This window comes from Cydia strobilella, chromosome 5 (genome assembly GCF_947568885.1).
Source record: "Cydia strobilella chromosome 5, ilCydStro3.1, whole genome shotgun sequence".
In the NCBI taxonomy this organism is placed as follows: Eukaryota; Metazoa; Arthropoda; class Insecta; order Lepidoptera; family Tortricidae; genus Cydia; species Cydia strobilella.
In genome coordinates, this window is record NC_086045.1 from 10,594,138 (window position 1) to 10,616,000 (window position 21,863).

The 21,863-nt window shown below is 36.2% G+C and overlaps 1 protein-coding gene across 1 annotated transcript in view; it reads left to right on the plus strand.

The window, feature by feature from the left end:
* Positions 1 to 21,356, plus strand: part of LOC134741658 (nose resistant to fluoxetine protein 6-like) — a 64,732-nt gene extending 43,376 nt beyond the window's left edge. Inside the window, exons 2-12 of the mRNA XM_063674521.1 lie at positions 2,248 to 2,420; positions 4,769 to 4,962; positions 5,564 to 5,846; positions 7,139 to 7,302; positions 12,138 to 12,306; positions 12,625 to 12,818; positions 13,690 to 13,815; positions 14,437 to 14,642; positions 15,299 to 15,441; positions 16,679 to 16,790; positions 17,570 to 21,356. Coding sequence (XP_063530591.1) covers positions 2,248 to 2,420; positions 4,769 to 4,962; positions 5,564 to 5,846; positions 7,139 to 7,302; positions 12,138 to 12,306; positions 12,625 to 12,818; positions 13,690 to 13,815; positions 14,437 to 14,642; positions 15,299 to 15,441; positions 16,679 to 16,790; positions 17,570 to 17,655 — 1,850 coding nt within the window. The 3' untranslated portion in view covers positions 17,656 to 21,356. The remainder of the gene's footprint in view (positions 1 to 2,247; positions 2,421 to 4,768; positions 4,963 to 5,563; positions 5,847 to 7,138; positions 7,303 to 12,137; positions 12,307 to 12,624; positions 12,819 to 13,689; positions 13,816 to 14,436; positions 14,643 to 15,298; positions 15,442 to 16,678; positions 16,791 to 17,569) is intronic.
* Positions 21,357 to 21,863: the final 507 nt, after the last annotated feature.

Genomic DNA, 21,863 nt, shown 5'->3' on the forward strand with positions numbered 1-21,863 from the left:
TTTAAACTTTTGATGGGTACAGGCAATATTATTCTAGTAACAAAATAAATATCGATTATACATTAAGAGACGTAATTTTCAAGTGTTTGTCACGAATTCGATGTGTACAGAACTAATACGGAATTTACGTCAATTTCAAATATCAAACGTCATCTTGTGTGATATTTTTTATATATAAGTGCGTTATTTATACAGCGTGGCTAAAAAATAAGTACATTCCCGTTGCCAGGGAGGTTTTGGGATTATACTGAGCAACTTTTTCTATGGGACCACCCACGAAACCATGAAAAAAAATTTTACTCTCCCATAGAAAACGGACCAGCCAAAATGTATGAAACAGCCAATTTTTTTTGCGATTTCGGGGTTGTTCCCATAGTAAAAGGTGCTCAGTATACTTAATCCCAAAACCTCCCAGGCAACCGGGAATGTTAAATATTCCGTCTTAATCTGAGATAAGTACCTATGTAATGGAATTCAGTTGGTTGTTATCAAATATCAAGAGTTGACTGACTAAGAAGAGATTTTGTAAGACGTGAGTTTTAAGTTCGAACGGGTATCTATTATTCGCCATGCTCTCTGGCTACCCATTGCGTTTTGGCAGTTTTTATTATATGAGGATTTAGTACAAAATTAGTACTTAATGGAAAAAAATGGTACCTCTTTTAGGGCACCGTTGGGGTTTATAACATTTAAAACTTTCGCGTTTTGAACCCAATATTAAATCACATTTACAATCGGGTCTATCGCAAATTTATTTTTTTACTTTTATTTACCGACGTTTCGACACAGGTTTCACTTGTCGCGGTCGCGGTCAACTGATGTCCCAGCAAAATGTCAAAACAGACTGACTTTAAATACACTTTTCGTCGGGTAGTCACACAAATCTCTGTTTTGACATTTTGCTGGGACATCAGTTGACCGCGACCACGACCAGTGAAACCTGTGTCGAAACGTCGGTAAATAAAGGTAACAAAATAAATTCGCGATAGACCCGATTGTAAATGTGATTTAATATACCGTTGGGGTTGCCGTAGAGCATTTCACCTGCACCTCCTACCGAATTCCAGCATAGGTAATAGGTATATCTCGTGCTAAAACGCAATTGCCAGATAGCATGACGTGTGCATGCTGATATGCTGCGAGAAAATGATATTCCCCTCTTTTAATTAATATTTACTAAACAAAAGTAGCATGAATTCAAACTCGACATGCACCTGTTACCAACTCAGCGGTGATAAACTATAGACACCTTAATATTTTTAAAGAAATCCGGAATTTACAATTTAAAAATACTGAACAAGAAATAGCTCGCCTACGAATTTTGTAAATATTTTCGTGCTCATTTATAACATTTGGAGTAAAATTAGAAATTATTTTTGCAGAGGGAGTAGGTAGGTAGGTAGGTATGGTCAATATTTTTTTTTACATACGTAAGTATTTGTATGTAGTGGTCTTAACTCTTAAGCTAGTATATTTGCTAACTGTACTAACTGTTAGGAGCGGTGTTTCTGATTTTAAAATCTGTTAAGGTTTTGATATTGATATGATGCGATTGCACATTGTGGGATTTCACCTATAAATCGGACATCGCTCAAATAATTGTCAAGACAAGTCTTTAGTTTATTCCCCAAAAACGCTTTTTCGCATACAAGCAGGATATTTTTGGCACTTCTCGATACTTCGTGTAATAACCACCACTACCACCACTTAAAAAATATTGTATGAAATACATTGATGCCAACCTTATTTTAAATGTCATCTGTGACAAAGAAGTGAACTATGTATGGACGTATGGAAGGTAGAGGTAAGGAAATGAATCTTCATGTATCAAAAAGTGACCATAAAAAACAGTAAATAGGCGGCGCCACCATACACTGAAGTACCTTGACCATACACCTAGTATTTATATAGATGTGCACCCATGCGACCGTGAGGGACAGAACATACGCAATTAAATTAGTGCCATTAAATGCATTAGGTTAATGGCATGCCCGATTCCAATTTGAACTCCCCCACACTCCACATTGCTCGCGCATGCAATAGGTATGAGCCGTGTTATCGGGCATCTCGCTCGTATATTGGTGCGGCGCGCAAGATGCACTGCGACTCATGTCACTCACATAATAACATCAAAACTTAAACCTAAACTTTAACTTTGAATTATGAAATCAGAACTCCGCTGTACTAATGATTGCATTATACACAGAAACTTATGAACAATTTATTATATTATCTCCAATTCTTCAGTGTTCGACGCGTCGGCAAAGTCCCCTCAAGGCCTGCTGTTCGGCTCGTCCTACCACCTGGGCAACTTCGACGAGTGCGTCGCCATCGACGACTCCACAGATGGCGGTATCACCGTCGAGGGGCAATACTGTTTGGCGACCATCAAGTGGCCGAAGAAGCACAAAGCGAAAAAGGTATGGCATCCTTATTAAATATATTGTAACAGTCGTTACTTTGCGAATTATTACACCAGGGGGCCTAGCCAAGATGCCACGACAACGCAACGCAACGCGCAACGCGAACGAATGTTTGCGCTACAACATCGAAATCTTATACATTTAAACGAGCAATTCTTCTATATTTCGGGGATCTCGAAAACGGCTCTAAAGATTTCGATTAAATTTGCTATATTGGGGTTTTCGGTGGCGAATAATCGATCTAGCAAGGTCTTTGGGAAAACGCACATTTTTGAGTTTAAATATGTTTTCCGAGCAAAGCTTGGTCTCCCAGATATTGATAATATGTAAGAGTAATAGAGATACAAAGCGTTTCGATGTCGTAGAGCAAACAATTGGCATCTTGGTTAGGCCCCCCTGGTGTAGTTATCAGTAGTATCTAATTATTGATGACGATATCGTTATCAGTGACGAGTTTTGTATTATAGGTGGGAATTTGTAATATGGAGTTGAGTTTATTTGTTTTTTTTTTTGCAGTGAGAGGGTGGCAATATTACATGCAAAAAATACGTAAGATAGTATAACGGCAATAATTACATTATTCATATTATAGTTCCGAAAAGTTTTAATGGAAAAAGCTCTTTCTCCAAAAGCCTCTCTCCATTTGATGATTTTAAAGTACAAAGGAAAAATAAACATGTAACTCGATCTTCTAAGATGGTCAAATTAAATCAACCTGTAGCCAAAAACTATTATGGACGGAGAACCCAAGAATACTTAATCCCCAAAATGTACAATGAAAATCCAATATTACTAGGTAACCCCAAATTAAAAATAGGAACCTTAAAAGAAAAATTGAAAGAAATATTGTTAGATAAATTCGATAACTCCATAAAACAATAGTAGTAAGTACTTATCCATAATGTATACAGCGCCACTAGCCACTGTATTTTTACGAGTTGGTAGTTTAAAATAAAACATAGTTATTAGTGTTAAGGTACACATATTGTATTTTCCATGTTATTATCAATAAAAAAAAAATAAAAAAAATTTGCTTTATCCCGTTAGTTGGCTACTTATAGTGTATCGCCTAACGAATTTCAACAGCATTTTAACAAAACAAAGATTTACAGACATTAATTACGGAATATTATAGTATTTATACCTAACGGAATTCCAAAGTTATATAGGAATAAGCTTTTTGTGAAGGTCAAGCAGGTATTCAGACAGCAGTTGATACACAAAAACACTAACATTATAATTCTATTAAAATATACTTTTGAACATCCCGAGCGGGGTGACATGCATCAGCACTACGCGTCTAAAAGTCTCTTTCGTCTATTATATATTTGGTCAGTTTTATTATTACAATTGTCGGTAAGTACTAATAAGGTACGTACGTATCTACAAGTATTTTTGTGTGAGCGCTGTAAAGGCGGAGTAGGTACATAGTTTACTAAATTACATAAAGCGCCACTTGCACCATCCCACTAACCCGGGGTTAACCCGTTAACCCAATGTAAAATTGTATTGGTAACTATGGTGACTCCTGGTTTAACCGGTTAACCCCGGGTTAGTGGGATGGTGCAAGAGGCGCTAAGATGTCTACACCTAGCATTTTTATTGACAAAAGTTATTCTAAGACAAAGTCAATATAAGGTGTAACATAAGAAATCCAAAGATTTGTATAATACCTAATAATATGTGGGTTTGGCTAACTACATAACCGCTATTCAATTTCATTATCGATAGATAATCCCAATCTATCTGCCTTCAATCGCAGTCCTAAAACAAAACTGGACGTGGGTGACATGATAGATAATTTCATGCCATAAATTTGCCAAGTAAATAGTTATTTGTGCAACAAGAGAGGAAAGTTGGTTTTTCTTGCGAGTGTTTATTTTGAGTGCCGAGAAAGCGAAAGATTCTATAATTGAATCACGAGCGAAGCGAGTGATTCTAAGGTAGAATCTTGAGCGTAGCGAGGGACTCAAAAACACGAGATGTAAAATAACTTTGCTCTCGTGTTGCACACATAATTTTTCACCTCAGTAGTGAGAACATATTAAAGGTTAAAATGTATTTCGAATTACACAGAATAAACAGAAAAAAAAGTATTATAATATGTACGATACGATACGAGACCGGACCGTACTGTACCGTACCATACCATAAAAAAAATGTTATAAAAGTATGAAGTTCATGGCCTTCACTAAATTAAAAAGCTTCATTGTTTCACTCCCTGGAGTGAGGAAAGTCGAACTTTCCTCACTCCAGGGAGTGACGAAAGTAGGCTTGTTCGAGCTGCTGAGGTGAAAAATAATATTACCGTCTGGCACATTAGTTAACACTGCTATGTTTCCTAGGTTCGAACCGGCCGTGGAGAGACTCTCCGCTGGGCGGTGTGCGTGCCCAGCGCCTGCAGCGCCAAATCCGTTAATAGCTTCGTGTCCAGCGTCCTCTCTCATACGGTCGGAAACAGGACCAGTGTTCAAGTCACCGAGAGAGACTGCTACTCTCGAACACCGTTGACCGTCACGTCTTTGGACGTCGGCTTTTTGTGAGTATCTTAGTATGGTAGCAATAATCATTTTTCTCGTTGTTACTATAAAATTGAGTGAAAGCACGATCATCGTTATCGTTCTGTATACCATTAAAACAGGACTTTTGTAGGGAACTTTCCATACAAAGTGATCCACTTTGAATTGATTATGAGTACCTACGTTAAATTATGTCCTTAACACAATCCATTGAGTTGTCAGTCATACCTACAAAACATAAAACAATATACCATTGACGTAATTAAATATCAATTACATTTTAATGCAAATGGGAGGTAGACACATTTTTTTAGGCGCACAAGATACATAAGCAGACGTATTCAAAAATAGTCATTACCATAATACCACGAAAATACCTAGCAGTAGGTATTTTCGTGGTTACCATAAAACCAGGTCGAAATTGTAGGTCCTTTATTAAAAAATATATTTTATAATGTCACGCCTGATGGTAAGCCGGCATCACAGTATCGTTAAAAATAGACAGGCTTAGAGTTAGCATTATGGCCGGTCTCACTAAATCGTATTTCCCAGTATTACTGCTCCAGATTCAAGTGCGTGTTGTTACCTGTGGCAAACTGAAAATTTAATTTGTATTTACAGGGCAGTGATCCTATTCTTCGCAGTCATCTTGCTCTTCAGCACAATCTACGAGTTTTACAAGATAAAATGGGGTGTCAACAAGACGTCGGTACTCCACAATTTGGTCGTCTCCTTCTCCGTCATCCACAATGTGAAAAAGCTGATATCGTGCAAGCAGAACCACACGTTGGGCTTGGAGTGCGTGACGGGCATCAAGACTCTGGCCATGGTGTTCATAATAGCTGGGCATGCGTGTTTGTTTATCGCCAGTGGACCAGTGATGGATGCTGAGGCATGGGACCGGGTAAGATAGCCGTTGATATGGTTCCACTATCATTCTAATATCGGTTTGATTTCAGTGCTCGTCCGAATTGGCCTGTTAGCTTGGCAACAAATAATAAAAACTGGTTAAACATCAGCCGGACCTTTATGAATATTGTGTAATGGCATGGAACCCTCGCGGCGCGACTTCAACTTGATGAATTTATCTGTTTCGGTTTTTCGGCATAAATATAACAATAAAATAATTGAATTTAAATATGACACGAGCCACGAATATTAAGTTAAGTGTACTTAATACGTACCCTTGTGGACCGTAAATTGTATAATATTACATTAGGCTCTTACGACAACATTGAGGCACTTATGTACGTAAAGTACATGTAGGTACCTAACTTACCTACAGTCTACGCCTTGGACGGGGCCATTGACCCCGATTAGTTATTTAGCTGCTAACCAGTCGTAACTAGTTGGCAAATAATTCGTGGAAATTTATTTTGAAGTGCACGTAAGATTAGGCCAAAAGTGCGCGCTACCATACCATACCATAAATGAATTGTTTAATGCGACGATGTACACGATTTTTCACTCATAATTTTAAACAAACACGGGACTTAATCGCGAATTGTATCAACATCTTCTTGCTGAGCGGGTTTTGCGAACTACCCGCACTATTGATCTTGATAAATAACTTGTACGCTAGGGTTGTCACTTTGCCTACACACAACACGCAGCAGCAGCTTGCAGTTTTTACGCGATTAAGTCCCGTGTTAGTTTAAAATTACGACGATGTCATGTTAAGGCCGTTTCATCGGTTTGCCGCTATCACTGTCACATTTAGCAAGAAAGAAAGGGAAAGACTATGCGCGCCAAGTGTCAATTTTGATCGAATTTTGTTGATTTTTTTTAAACGCCTTACAATATCGAAATTCGAAAGCTGTCAAATTACTATTTAAGTTGAGATTGTTTTTTCTTCTTTTTTTTGTTTGTAGTGTCACATAATAAATAACCGTGTACAGTTTGATTAAAAGTCCGAGTTAGAGGTTACTTTGGGAATAAATTGTATCGAGCGAAGTGTATCTAGTGTAGAAGTGTGTGTGTGTGAGAGAGATTCGTGTATCGGAAGCTGTGTTATTAAAGATAATAATATAATCAAGAACTACATATATTTTTCCCACGTCTACGAATATCAACGTCTCTTAGAAAAATATGATCATATAAGAAGATTTTTCGCCTTCTGGCTCAGGGAACGGCCTTAACTTAATACTTACATCAAATTCCTATTGCAGTGATTTATAACACCAATTTTACTTTCAGTTGGTGCGTCACCCAGCGGACGCGTTCATGTTAAACAATTCCCTGCTAGTGGACACTTTCCTGTTCCTGAGCGCGTTCCTGTTCTGCCGGCTCCTGCTGATCGAACTAGACAAGAGGAAGGGCAGGCTCAACGTCATACCGATATTGGTCTTCCGGTACATTAGGTAAGAACTTTAACAAATGACTACTTTTTTGAGATCTAAGAATGGTTTTGAAAATTTTGAATGACCTTTGTAAGTAACCTAGTTTCAGTAGTAGATTTTTTTATATTTGCATGTCAGACTTTTTTCTTTGTGTACGGCGTCTAGAAAGTCTCTCAGAAGTCAGCATGATGTTAGGTAACCTTTGCTTTGTCGTTGAAATAATTGGCCGATACTGAACGTGGTGTTTTTGAGCTGTTGTTTCAACTGCAGGCAATTGAAGCATTTTACAATAGAAAGTACAAAGGGCGTGATTACAAGCGCTAGTTATTCAACGCACAACAAACGTAACCATAATACCAAAAACATGATTCAGAATTATAGTTCGGTAAATTAGGTGAGGTCCACGTCAAATAAATGTAAACAAATTTCTCCTTATTTCAAGTGAATAAGGTGCAAAAGTGTCAACATGTGTTTGACGTAGAGCGCCTATATAAACAATGGGAGTCCTTTGTGGCGAATCCTCACAGGCACGTGCTCGCAGCCTTTGATGTCGCTCACGCGGCCAATTAACTAGTAGTACATAGTTATCCTGAATGTTGTTCCATTTACGAGTTTAGTGCACAAGCTGAGAACCAATTAAAGTAGGGGCTTGAATATTACCATTAGGTACTTTCTTTGAGATTTTACTTTTTCCTTCTTAGCTCTACCTAGTTGGACTTCTAGATATATTTAATATGTTACCAGTTATATTTATTAGGCATGAAAATAGTATACCTAGATAAGGCATGAGGGGCGGGAATGACCTAACGGGATAGTCTTATCAAAGATAGATATAACTCCGTAATAGATGGATACAGTCTAAGGAAAAAACGTGCCTCGAAAATCACGAAAATTTGACTCTCGATCAGATGGCGCCACTAGTTTTGGCCTACACTCGTATAGAGGGCGTTGACTGTTTCGTTTGTTATTTATAATTTTAACGCATACCAGTGAAAGTACATGGGTCAAAATCATATAAAAATAATTAATGCAAATAAAAAAATAATTTATCCATATTTAAATACATTTTAAGTATTTTAACGTATTTTTTTAAATCTTCATTTTTAGTTTTAAAGTATGTCGATAGATGGCAGTGAATTTACAGTGGTTACAAAATTTACTATGACAGTACCGCTCTATCTTATTATATCCTCATTGGTCTTATGTATCTTTCTATTATTGTTTGTCCTTGTCACAGTCACTTTTTTTAATTCCCCATCGTAAATTTTGTAGTTATATTTAGTGGGCAACAAATAAGCTCGACCACGGTACCTACATACCTACACAACATCACTGCACCTTATAAAACAAAGCCCCGCTACGTCTGTCTGTTTGCGTGTTTGTATGTTCGCGATAAACTCAAAAACTACTGAACGCATTTTTATGCGGTTTTCACCTATCGATAGTGATTCTTGAGGAAGGTTTAGGTGTATAATTTGTTAAGGTTTTGTGTAAATTTGTTGAAATATGACGATGTTTGTTAATGATGTCGGAAAATATCACGTTGTCTAGGAGCTGACAAAAATGCTGCCTAATAATCCGTTTGAGATATAACAACACAATGTATCGTGGGATTGTCTCTCTTTTATTGGTCTACAAAAAAGTCCGCGATGGTAATATAAATGTCTATCTTTTAAGGATAACTTACTATACCCCTTATCAACTTCAAAAATAGATCACATATAATGTTGTATTTACAAAGCTAAAGTACACACACGGATACAGTATTTAATCATTAACAAACTAAATACGTTTTTTACATTGATAATTTCATACAGATTATAATATAATGGCCCTGTACACCATACAATTTAAATGAATATCTTATAGTAAATTGAAAATTTCGCGCGTAAAGTTCCACCGGGCTATAGTATTTTTCAAACAGTATGGGTACTTTGCGAGATTTTGCGGTTTAAGGTTATATTATAAATTATATGGAAACTACATCGGTCACCATACCCATGCTGTTTGAAAAATACTATAGCTGCCGCACCAAAAGTGACTCGATTCGCGAACGAAACGACTGGTGCTAGGCGCAATCACCCCCGCCCGCGCCCGAAATTTGCGAACTTCGGTATTCGTGGTAGGTAGGGATTGCAAACCGGACTGATTTTCAATCCGGTTTGCAATACCTACCGGGATTTCAACCGGGTCCGATGCGGATTGGTATAAGGATATTATAGTTAATTAAATGACATATTTTTTATAGTTTTTTTTGCGTAATGTCAGAAACATATTTTTTTAAATCAATAATTTGAAGTTAATATGTATAGCTTTTTAACAATAATATAAAACTTAGTAGTAAAAAGTGTTACAATACAATGTCAATCCCACTTTGAAAACAGAGTTTGAGATTTAAGTCATTTATAATATTTAACCATTCACAAGTGCCCAAACGTTAATTGTTACCAATGAGGATATAATAAGATAGAGCGGTACTGTCATAGTAAATTTTGTAACCACTTTAAATTCACTGCCATCTATCGACATACTTTAAAACTAAAAATGAATATTTATAAAAATACGTTAAAATGTATTTAAATATGGATAAATGTTTTTTTATTTGCTTTAATTATTTTTATATGATTTTGACCCATGTTCTTTCACTGGTATGCGTTAAAATTATAAATAACAAACGAAACAGTCAACTCCCTCTATACGAGAGTAGGCCAAAACTAGTGGCGCCATCTGATCGAGAATCAAATTTTCGTGATTTTCGAGGCACGTTTTTTCCTTAGACTGTATCCATCTATTACGGAGTTATATCTATCTTTGTTGTTACTTAAATTTGATTAGTTTCCAAATCGTAATGATGGGATATTAGGGTGAGAACTGGAATTCCTTGAAAGGACATATTTTCGTAACTGTTCTTTGATTGAATTATTCGTAACGCTGACATCCATTCTAGTAACAAAAGAAAATATTTTACCTTTAGCCAAAATTATATGAAATGCGCTCCAATATTGTCTTGCTGGCATTTTTTATCAGATAAAGTAGTTTTATAGACTATATGATTTTAAAATTTGCAACTTTTATTTTACAAATAAGTATATTGAACGATCTCATGCGAAAAAATAACAGTGTAGGATTCAGAGCCACCGCAGAAAGGGAATGCCGAAGAAAAGTTACATGGATCAAATAAAAAATTCCCATGTGGCCCATCAAACATCATCAAACATCAAACATTTATTCAGCAAATAGGCCACAGGGGCACTTTTACATGTCAATTTTTACAAACAATAAAATTAACCCAAAATTACAAAAAAAAACAATTACATAAATATAAATGTCAAATTACACAAAAAAAGCTAATAATAAATATACAAACAACAGAAGTACTAACATTGTTTAGAGATGTAAAAGTCTCTAGGTGTCAGAGATAAAATGTATATAATAATAAAAAAGATCATCAAATTATCCAGAGATGTAAAGGGTCTCTAAGACTTGAATTGTTATATAATTAATAAAAAGACAAGATATTAAATCAGACAAACAGACAAGAACCGAATGAAGTGCCTCACGTTAATGCCACTCAAAAGTAAAGTTACATAGGTCAAATGAAGCTTAAACAGACCGGTCTCCACAAACAGCACCCGTTCACGAGTATGACGCGTACCTCAGTGGAGTACCGCCGATTTAATCCTTTTTGTTTAGTTTTGATCTCCTATCAACCTATCATGCAACATTAGGACATAACATTAACCTTCTCTCTCAAGTGTGTCATATCCATTCTTTATTTTTTCCTTCTATTAACTACTGTATTTATTTATGTAATCGTCGTATCGTGCCACCAACATGAAAGAAAAGGAAACCTTTTATCCGTCGTCGAGTTTTGTTCTTATTTTCCAGATCCGGTGATTTTAACCGGATCCGGTAGCGCCTAAAAAGTACCGGATCCGGCCGGATTACCGGATCCGCCGGACCAGATTGCAATCCCTACCCACAATAGAAAAAGGAAAAAAAAATAACATTATCTGCCTTTTATAAAAAAAAGAGCTTATTAAATTGTATACCTAATATTATATTGTATGTATCTAGTTTAATGGATAGACACTGATTACTTAACGGCCCGATTCGAACAATGCTTAGAAGAAGTCTCAGCGGTACGATACCGATCTGTCAGTGTCAAAACTGACATTTCTTCAACCAAAAAACAAACGTCACTATACTCACTGTTGATACTGACAGATCGGTATCGTACCGCTGTGACTTCTTATAAACATTGTCCGAATCGAGCCGTAATTATAACCAAATGGAAATGAAAAGAAGTTGATTATATTGACACATTAAAACATCAAAACAAAACTGTTTTAATCAACTTACAATACCTACTGTAAAGACGGGTTACTACAGCCCCAGGGGGGTTTTATAAACCCATATTATTAACTTGTTAGAGTATTTATTTCCTTTCGATACTTCAACAACTTCAAGTCAAATATGTGGAAAAGAAGTATTACTACCATTAGCATAGCAAACATCTAATGAGAAAATCTGCTTTGATGGGGACTTTTCTGATGATAGAGTGAACCTAGTTAATAAAAGTTAATCGCTGTCTGTTTTATGAAGACAATTTTATTAAGCATGAAATCTTTATGGGAATATTCTTTTTGCCTTTTTTACATTGTGCGATATTACAATGTGGTATTACAATTATGGTTTATGAAATGAACACCAAAACAAAGTTTTTGTTGAATATTAATTCTTAATTATAGTCACAAAACTGACAGTGATTAACTTTTCTTAACAACTCACGCTAATTGGGTACACTATTTTCTGAAAACTCCCTTAAATAAAAGAGTTCAACTTATTTTTCCTAGAGTAACTCCCGCGTATATCGTGGTGATTCTGTTCTACATGACGTGGCTGCCGAAAATCGGAGAGGGGCCTCTGTGGGAAGACAGGATGCAACTGGAGCAGGAGCGATGCATGACGTCTTGGTGGGCGAACATTCTGTATATCAACAACTATGTCAACACTGATCATCTGGTAAGATTTAAGTTATGTAGATGTTGATCTTAACTAAAGTCACTATCATAGAAGCTTGGATAGTTTTTAAGAAATAGACGCTTATATTTCAGATGTATTCAAAATGGGCTCAGTACTGGCTCAGTATAACCTGACAATAATTTATTATAGTTCCAGAACACTTTTTCTCAATAGTTGCCATAAAAACAATGGTTTGCTTGATTTTATTCGAAATATTCTTTCCAAGTACAAGGATGAAGTCTTAAAATTCTACCCTTTTTAAATATAAATGGTTGTACAAGCTTGTTCTGTAGCGCTAAGTTGCCGTTTCTATTCCAGTGCATGTTTCAATCGTGGTACCTCTCCGTGGACACTCAACTATTCTTCGTGGCGCCTATTTTCATCTTCAGCTTGTGGCGCTGGCGCCGCGTCGGGCCCATCTTCATCTCCATCAGCATTATCGTTTCCGTTATCATTCCTGCTGTTATCACGTATAAGAACTATCTGGATCCCACCTTGTTGTTCTATGCCAAGTGAGTTTGTGAACAAAATGCAAGCGAACGATAGTAAGCTTGAGAATAAAAATAAAAAGAGGTCTGAAACACCTATATTGTAACAGTAAGCGTCAATAGTAAATAGTAGCAATGAAATTACGCGCCAAAAGTATCTGCCACCCTCAAATACTTTTCCAAAAAGAGTATACCGTAAAATGGGGTGAGTAGGACAAAACTGACATTCAAACTTCGATAACATTTTATTTTTACATATGCAAACTGAATGGTGACAATGGTGTATATATTTAATAAGTGTTCCGGACGTTTGCATTTAAGTTTTTATTTTATTTTGCGTAGTTCCATTTCATAACTTTGACGATAAACAGGAAATCCCACCTCACCCCGTTGTCCCTCGTAAATTGGGGGTGAGATGGGATTCCATACAAAGGTGATTTTGGAAGATTGTTGGATCGTTTTTTTTATTATGTGTATTACTATAGCTCCATTTTAAATTGGAATACATTATTTTTGTAGTAGTAGCCTTAAACTCCCATCTCACCCCCCTTTCAGGGATGGGTTGGCTTATGAATTAGGAGAGAAGGGATTCTCTCCCCATTCATAACCCAACTCTCCCCGCGAACCCTACTCACCCCATTTTACGGTACCACTACAATTCGTATTTGTGTATTTGGCACAGTCTAATTGTTCTACATTTAGATATATATCTGTTATGTTTAGCTATTATAGAATTTGATGCTGACTGTACATAGGAACCCTCTGTTCAAAACCATGACTTTTCTTGACAATAGCTTACTGAGGTGGCCTACTTGCTACTTGTTTGTCTACTTGTATCTGTTGTGTATTTTATATTACAGTATGATCCTTAACATTCAAAAAAAATGTTTTTCAGAGAATTTACTGACATCGTATCAAACTTCTACTTCAAGACGGAATATATCAAGACACACATGAAACTGACTACGTACTTCATGGGTTTGCTTACTGGTTATATATTGCACAGGATACAGGAAAAAGAGTGAGTATTAGGACCTATACTTGAATCACTTTTAGTTCTTAAAAGTCGTAAATTATCGTACCTGAATCAAACTGGATTTAAATGTGACGTTTTCAACCAAAAGGTACCACATTGTCGCTTGTTGATAAGGTTGATTTCTAATTGAAGCTATATGGAAATAGCGCTTTACTGACAAGCGACAATTAGTACCCTTTTGGTTGAAAATGGCACAAATACTCATTTTACTTTACTTATTAAAATTCTATCTTTCCGACGCGTGAATAATTAAGTCGATTAATTAGGAATCAATTAGACGTTTTTGGATAGGAAACAACTGTTTAGTTACAAATCTAAACAATAATACCTGATTAATTGAAGCGTTAGTTAAGTTAAATATTATACTGAACAACCCCATATATGAAAATATCCTTGTGATTTTGATGGAATATATGTGTATTTTTGGTAACGCCAAGCGTATAGTATGAAGCAAATTAGGTGAATAATTTGATGTGACACCCGTGTTAGGCACGGTAAAGAGTAAAGGCGGGATTTGACCAGTGTCCACAAGCATATTCAGTACAAAAATGATTGTGCCGCACACTGGTGGAATCCCGCTTTAACGTGACGTGTTTTTGTTTCCAGTTACAAATTCTCTCGCATCTTCAAAGTGTTCGCATGGACGACAAGCATAATCCTCGGGACGGTGACCACGTTCAGCGTGTCAGTATTCTACCAGGACTGGTACGAGTACAACAATATCGAGGCTGCGGCGTACATCTCCTTGCATAAGGTCGCGTGGGGCATCGCCAACGGGTGGCTGGTCACTGCCTGCGCTACTGGCAGCGGAGGTGAGACCTTACAAACCGTAAAGTTATTAGCAACGAAATCCATACTAATATTATAAATGCGAAAGTGTGTCTCTGCTGTCTGTCTGTCTGTTACCTCTTCACGCTTAAACCGCTGAAAGGATTTAGTTGAAATTTGGTATAGAGATAGTTCTGAGTCCCGGGGAAGGACATAGGGTAGTTTTAATCCCAGATTTCCTATAAGGGGGTGGAAAGGGTGGTGGAAGTTTGTATGGGAAATCGATAAAAAGCATATTGGATAAAAAATAAGCTACCCAAATAAATAAAATGAATAAATGAAAAAAAAAAAAATAGCCAGAATCCAGATACCACGTCCAAAGAAAAAAATACATTCTTATCACATAGTTTAGTCGTTGACATAGCTCAAGCAGTGTTCAGGATGCATATTTCTCGTATCGATGATTGTTGAGTAGGACAGGACTACAGGGTGCGTAGACATGATGCCAATCGTTAACGCTCGGCAGCGAACGAAACGCAACTGCCTCAAGCTAATATGGAAGAGTAATAGCGAGATATAACTACGCTACGGAGCGTGAACAATTGACATCTTGTCTACGCATCCTGTACAACTAACGACTAAATTGTTCTTTTTTTAGTTTTTTCTTTATAGTAAGTATACGTTTGTTAAATTTTTACAGGTTATCTCGGCAAGTTGCTGTCATGGAAGTTCCTCGTACCGCTCTCTCGGCTTACTTTCTGTGCTTACCTCGTCAACGGAGTCGTCGAGTTGTACTATGTAGGGCAGCTGAGGCATCCACTACATATAACATTCTTCACTGTGGTAAGATATTGCTTCATGTTCCTTTACGTGCTTGACCATAGACAAAAATGCCAGAAAGACTCGTCGTCTTTTGTCCAAAAATATTAGCCTATTCAGTCTTATGTTGTTTTTAATATAAGTACCTAAAGGGGTTGTTCGGAACTGTCAAATTTTTAGAGTTTTGAATGATTCACGGTTAGTTTCACTAGACTTATATTGACCGGGATACAAAAGGTAATCACGGTCTATATCCCGGTCAATATAAGTCTTGTCAATACAATTGTTATAACTGACAGGCCGATATCGTCCGGCGGACTGATAGTCAGTGGGCCCCTTAAGTAAATAACTAAGTAAGTACCTATTCTTTGTTGCACCACAAAATAAAACAAAATCAAAACAGATGTACAATCAAATAAAGGTAAATAAAGGTGTAAATAAAGGTAGCGAAAGGAGGTCTTATCGCTGTAGGCGATCACTTCCAGACAGCCATGGTAATACCTACATAATGTAATAGATAAGTTAATTATATTAGATTGTACAACAAGGGCATAAAGCGATCTATGCCTGACATTTATGCCTGAGTTATACACTCTACTTTTAACTTCGATTGTGAGTAAAATATACAAAAAGGTACGTAATAGTTATAATAATTGTTTTGTTTGGTTTTGATGACAGAAAGCACAAAAACAAGCCAAACAACCAAGCAACAAAATAGCCAGTCAACGGCGCAAAAAAGAAATAATGGATTTAATCGATTTGTTCAACTGTTAACAAAGATTAATACAATTTACCTAAAAGGGTGTATTACAAACATATAATATTATGTATATAACTCCTATAATCAATATGATTATGTTTAGTTGGTCATTTCCCAAACTAGTTTTCTCTCTCTGATCTCGAAATACAAAAGTTTCCACGTGCCTAATAAATCTAGTAAATCGATAAGAGCGACATTTCATTTCGATATAATTATTTACTTATACAAAGTTGAATAAAAGTTTGGGCAAGATACGGAAATCATGAAACCTAGGACTTCACTTTTTCTTTATAAGTCTTTTAGCTTATTGAAAGCACTTCAATATACATACATCATGTGATCGTTTAGGCGCTGTCATGGGCGTAGGCAGGTAGGAGCAGGGAGGAGGGGGGCGGGGGGGCAGCTGCTGGAGCTTAAATTTTACATACAATGTATGCCCCTCTGTTTGATATCTCACGGACTGAGTTTAGCCATATAATTTACAAATTACGTAACTTTCAGGTGGCTAATGCTATATCCCACATAATACTGACGTTCTTTTTGGCTACGCTTCTTTGTCTGAGCTTCGAGTCACCTATTCATGGAATCGAGAAAATTCTTCTCAGAATGTTTGGTAAGTAAAAGGACTAGTACCTACCTACCTTTACGCCCTAACATTATATGTAACATATGCGTTTTTATTATATAAAAAATAACTTTACTGAATATATTTAGTCTGGAATGTTTCACGTAACCTCTAGCGGTCTACGATACAGGAAAATATTGGCAGCATTCAAATTTGAGTTTTAGAAAAAAGGGATTGAATTCGTATTGTAATAAAATTGGAATAAGCAAAACATTTCCCATTACATTGACTTTTTCCCAAAAATTAATTCCTACTACTATCTACTATAAGTATCTTGCTAATATTATCTACCTTCTTTTGTGTTTGTGCTCTATTTGTTTGTTCTTCTTATCCTCTACACTCTACGCCATGGCCCAGCGCTGGACCCGCGAGATGGCCATGCGATGTTTATGGTTCCTCTATACGATGGCCCAGCGCTGGACCAGCGAGATGGCCATGCGATGTTTATGGTTCCTCTATACGATGGCCCAGCGCTGGACCAGCGAGATGGCCATGCGATGTTTATGGTTCCTCTACACGATGGCCCAGCGCTGGACCAGCGAGATGGCCATGCGCTGGTAAGCGCACTCACTATGGAATGGGCCACGTGTAGATAATGATGCACGCACCAACGCATTTTTACCCTCTATACACGTTAAAGACTGGCCCATCGTGTAGAGGAGCCATTATAATAATGAGTAATGACTAAATACAAATACAATTATTTTTCTAGATTTTTTAAATACTAATTCATCAATTTATTTTTATGAAATCTGTTTCTTTTTCAGCCCGGCCAGTTTTAAGTGATAACGCTATGAGAAACCAACAGGACCAGATATCGAGAAACACTAGTCAAAGAAAATTAGAAACGTAGCAGTAGTTAATGTATAAATTAATTAAATTAATATTCGAATGACTGATCGGAATGTAGCGCCCGGGAAAATACTACAAGCAAAGTGTCAGAACATTGTAAGCTGCAAGTAGAGTATCATGAAGATACTAACTTAGTTATATGAAAGCTAACAGAAGCGACAAGCGCGATAACGCGACGGGGCACAACACAGCAATGATGTCAAAGACAAATGTTACCTACTTTGAAAGAGACCTATTGTAAATGAGTTTTGCCGATCGATTTGCAAAAAAAAATGTTAGTAATTAAATTAGGATGCCTCATGTTTCGGAGCTTGGCGCCTAGAAAATACGTTAAGTAGGTATAATAGTAGGTAGAATGCTTAATTAAAGCCCTTCTTGCATATTTACAATATATGAGTAAAAAAACACATAAAATACATTATTTGTCGTTCAAAGGTCTAAAAATTAAAATTAAATTATATTAGGACAGCATTAATGATTTTTTTTTAACTAAGTGATTTGGTACCTCATGATTCATGAGTCATGAATTACCAAACTTTACATTACGTATACCAATGAGGATATAATAGGAGAGCGGTACTGTCATAGTAAATTTTGTAACCACTGTAAATTCACTGCCATCTATCGACATACTTTAAAACTAAAAATGAAGATTTATAAAAATACGTTAAAATGTATTTAAATATGGATAAATGATTATTTCATTTGTATTAATTATTTTTATATGATTTTGACCCATGTTCTTTCACTTTTAAAATTATAAATAACAAACGAAACAGTCAACGCCCTCTATACGAGAGTTGGCCAAAACTAGTAGTGCCATCTGATCGAGAATCAAATTTTCGTGATTTTCGAGGCACGTTTTTTCCTTCGACTGTATCCATCTATTACGGAGTTATATCTATCTTTGCGTATACCAAAGAGGATATAATAGGATAGAGCGGTACTGTCATAGTAAATTTTGTAGCTACAGTAAATTTACTGCCATCTATCGACACACGATTAAGACTAAAAATAAAAATATCAAAAAATGTATTTATAGATTGATAAATGATTTTTTTACTGCATTAATTATTTTTATATGATTTTGACCCATTTTCTTTCACTGATCTTCGTTAAAATTGTTAAATAACAAACGAAACCGTCACCGCCATCTATACGAGTGTAGGCCAAGCCAAAGGTAGTGGCGCCATCTGATTGAGAATCAAATTTTCTTGATTTTCGAGGCATGTTTTTTCCTTAGACTGTATCCATCTATTACGGAGTTATATGTATCTTTGCGTATACTAATTACTAATTTCAAATGGAAAGTTAATCCGAGCATGTCACATATAGACATCAGCTCCAAGAGCTACTAGTTAATATGTAAAATAAATACAAAGCCCAAGGGCCATACTGAAAGTTTTGCGTAACTTTTGAATAAAAACATTTTTACTACATTTATAATAATACATTTACTGCTTTTCAAAATATTTCCCCTTACATTTTATGCACATATTGACTCGCTCGGACCATTTTTAGAAGGATGAGGCTCAATCACTTGACTTGACTGCATGTTTTCGACGTGGTGATTAAACTTAGTAACTGCCTCTTCGGGGGTCTTAAATGTCAAACCCCTCATTAAATCTTTAATTTTGGGAAATGGATAGAAATCACAAGGTGCAAGGTTTGGACTACAAGCCGGATAAGTGACATTTTTCACGTTTTCAGAATTCAAAAATGCTTGTCTTCTTTTCGGTATAGGGAGACGCATTGTCATGATGCAGGAGGATGCGGTTTCTTGGTCGTCTCTCGCGGACTTTTTAAATAACTGTGGGCAGACAAATGGTAGTACTACCACTTAGTATTTAACGTTCTTTTATTATTTAAAAGTACAATACAAATATGTCCCGTTAAAAAAAAACAGGCGATCATTTGTTTGGCAACGCTTTTGGCTTGTTGAACTTTTGTGGGCCTACTGTAACCTTCTAAAGACCCATTCACAGGACTGTTGCTTTTTTTCCGGATCGTAGCAGTAAATACAGGTTTCATCTCCTGTAACGATGTTATATATAGCATTTGAACTCCCTTGCTTATTATTACGCAGCATTTCTCGGCACCAGTCAACAAGTACCTGTTTTTATGTTAATTCACAACAAAGCTTCCTGACTTAAATATTCTTGTAAAATCTTTTGTATTTGACTCATGCCTATCCCCAATTGTCCTCAAATTTCGTCATAGGTGATTCATCGGTTTTCTTCAATGAGTCGTGTCACAGCAGTCACGTTTTCTTCAGTCACCGCGGTTGACGGTCGACCTTCACGAAAATCATTACCTAGAACACGGCCTCTAATAAATTCACCATTCCAACCCCTCACGGTGCTCAGATGTGGTGCTTCAATCTCAAAAGCATTTTGAAGGCGAGCACTACACTTGCGGAGTAAGCGAATTTTTAAAATCTTTTCGCGTCAAAGCCATGTTTAACGCAAGTGATTTACTTTGACAAGCCATTACTTTGAAAAGAAAACATGATCGATATGTCGCCAACATTTATCACATTCTATAAACAAAAGCATGTATTTTTTTTATACAATTCGTAATTTAAATGTTTACGAGTGGCCAGTAGTGCAAAACATTCAGTGTGGCCTATAATTATGTACAATAAAATACAAGAAGAGCTTTAGCTAAGCTTTATACTTACGAGTTATGTATTGTAACTGGTAGGTATTTTATATTTTTATACGGTGATAGGATGCGAACCAATCCAAAACTCATTTTATATACCTAAAATATTAGTTGTAAAATTTGTTACCTTTGCTTTTAAAATGAAAAGATATTAGTATTAGCAAATATCTTATAGTCTGTACATGAGCTCCGAGCAACTTTAAGGGCCGCTTTGCTTGCACCCCACATGTTTGCTGTTGCTGCACGGCGCGGACGCGGGCACTCACTAACTCTTATCAAAAGTGCTCGAGGCTCGTGTGCGACCTGTAGACTAGATCTATGCTTTGGTTTCATTGCTATAAGCGAAAGTATTTCTTCAATTGAAACACGTATCTAAATATTATGTAAGTATCGAGGTGTAGGCTTATACACATAAGGCATTAGTACCTTTAGATATCTTTCTGTAAACTAGTACTCATCCGTAAGTACCTATGAGGATTATTATGTTCTGCGAACATTGCCCTTTTTAATTTATTTATTTACCTATGTATTTGTATATAAAATAGGAGGCTAACTAATCATTTGGAACACTGAATTTCTGACTCAAATTTACAGGTATTGATACCTGTAATATACCTGTACCTACTGTACGATTGTTAGAGGTGTCCATTTCGATAATTATTGCTAATATTTTATAATTATATAATGGGTGTTTCTGCTATATAGGTGGATATTTTATTATGTGGTAAATTAGACTTGTTGACGCGTCTGCTACTCTACACATAGTTTGACTAAAATCTAAATTTAATTTAATGAGTTTTACTGCCAACTTATCCACACAATATAATGAACGGCTGTAATAGTATAGTGACTGGGTTAAGAATATCTGTCGTAAATCACCCTCTAATTCCCATTACGTTGACAATTTCTTACGGAATCCTCCCCTAGGGTTCTCGTGAATATTCATTATTTCCTCATATCTACAGCACCGCAAAAATCGATGTAAGGCCGCCTGCCGCGCTAAACTATGTTTTTCTATACAAGGTTTGTTTGGGATGTTTTATTACATTACCTACATTCTTCTAAAATTATGTAAGGAGTAGGTATGCCATTTTTTTTAAGTGTTGTTATGAAATTGTTTTCTGAAGGTTACCTAAAATAAACTATATCCTACTTAGATTTTTTTAATAGAAAATACTAAGGCTTTAATAAAAACATTTTTTTTTTCAAACTTCTGTCAGTTCCTTTTCGCCGCGCCGATCGCGTGATGAGACCTCCTTTAAAAGGTACACTTAGCATCAGAATTAACTGATCAATCTGCGCGTCAAAAGTATCTTTCATTTTCTCTAATAGCTTAACAATATTTATTTGTTATACAAAAATTGCAAAATTGTTGTTTAACCCTTCGTGTTGATATTGATATCCAAGCAAACGAAAAATTACAAAATCGAAAAATGGTGAGTTTCAAGGCACGAGGGTTAAACAATAAACAAACTTTGCTTCCGAGTGAAACTTATACTGTGACAGATAGTTAATAACGAGATCTGTAGAGATAAATCTCTATTT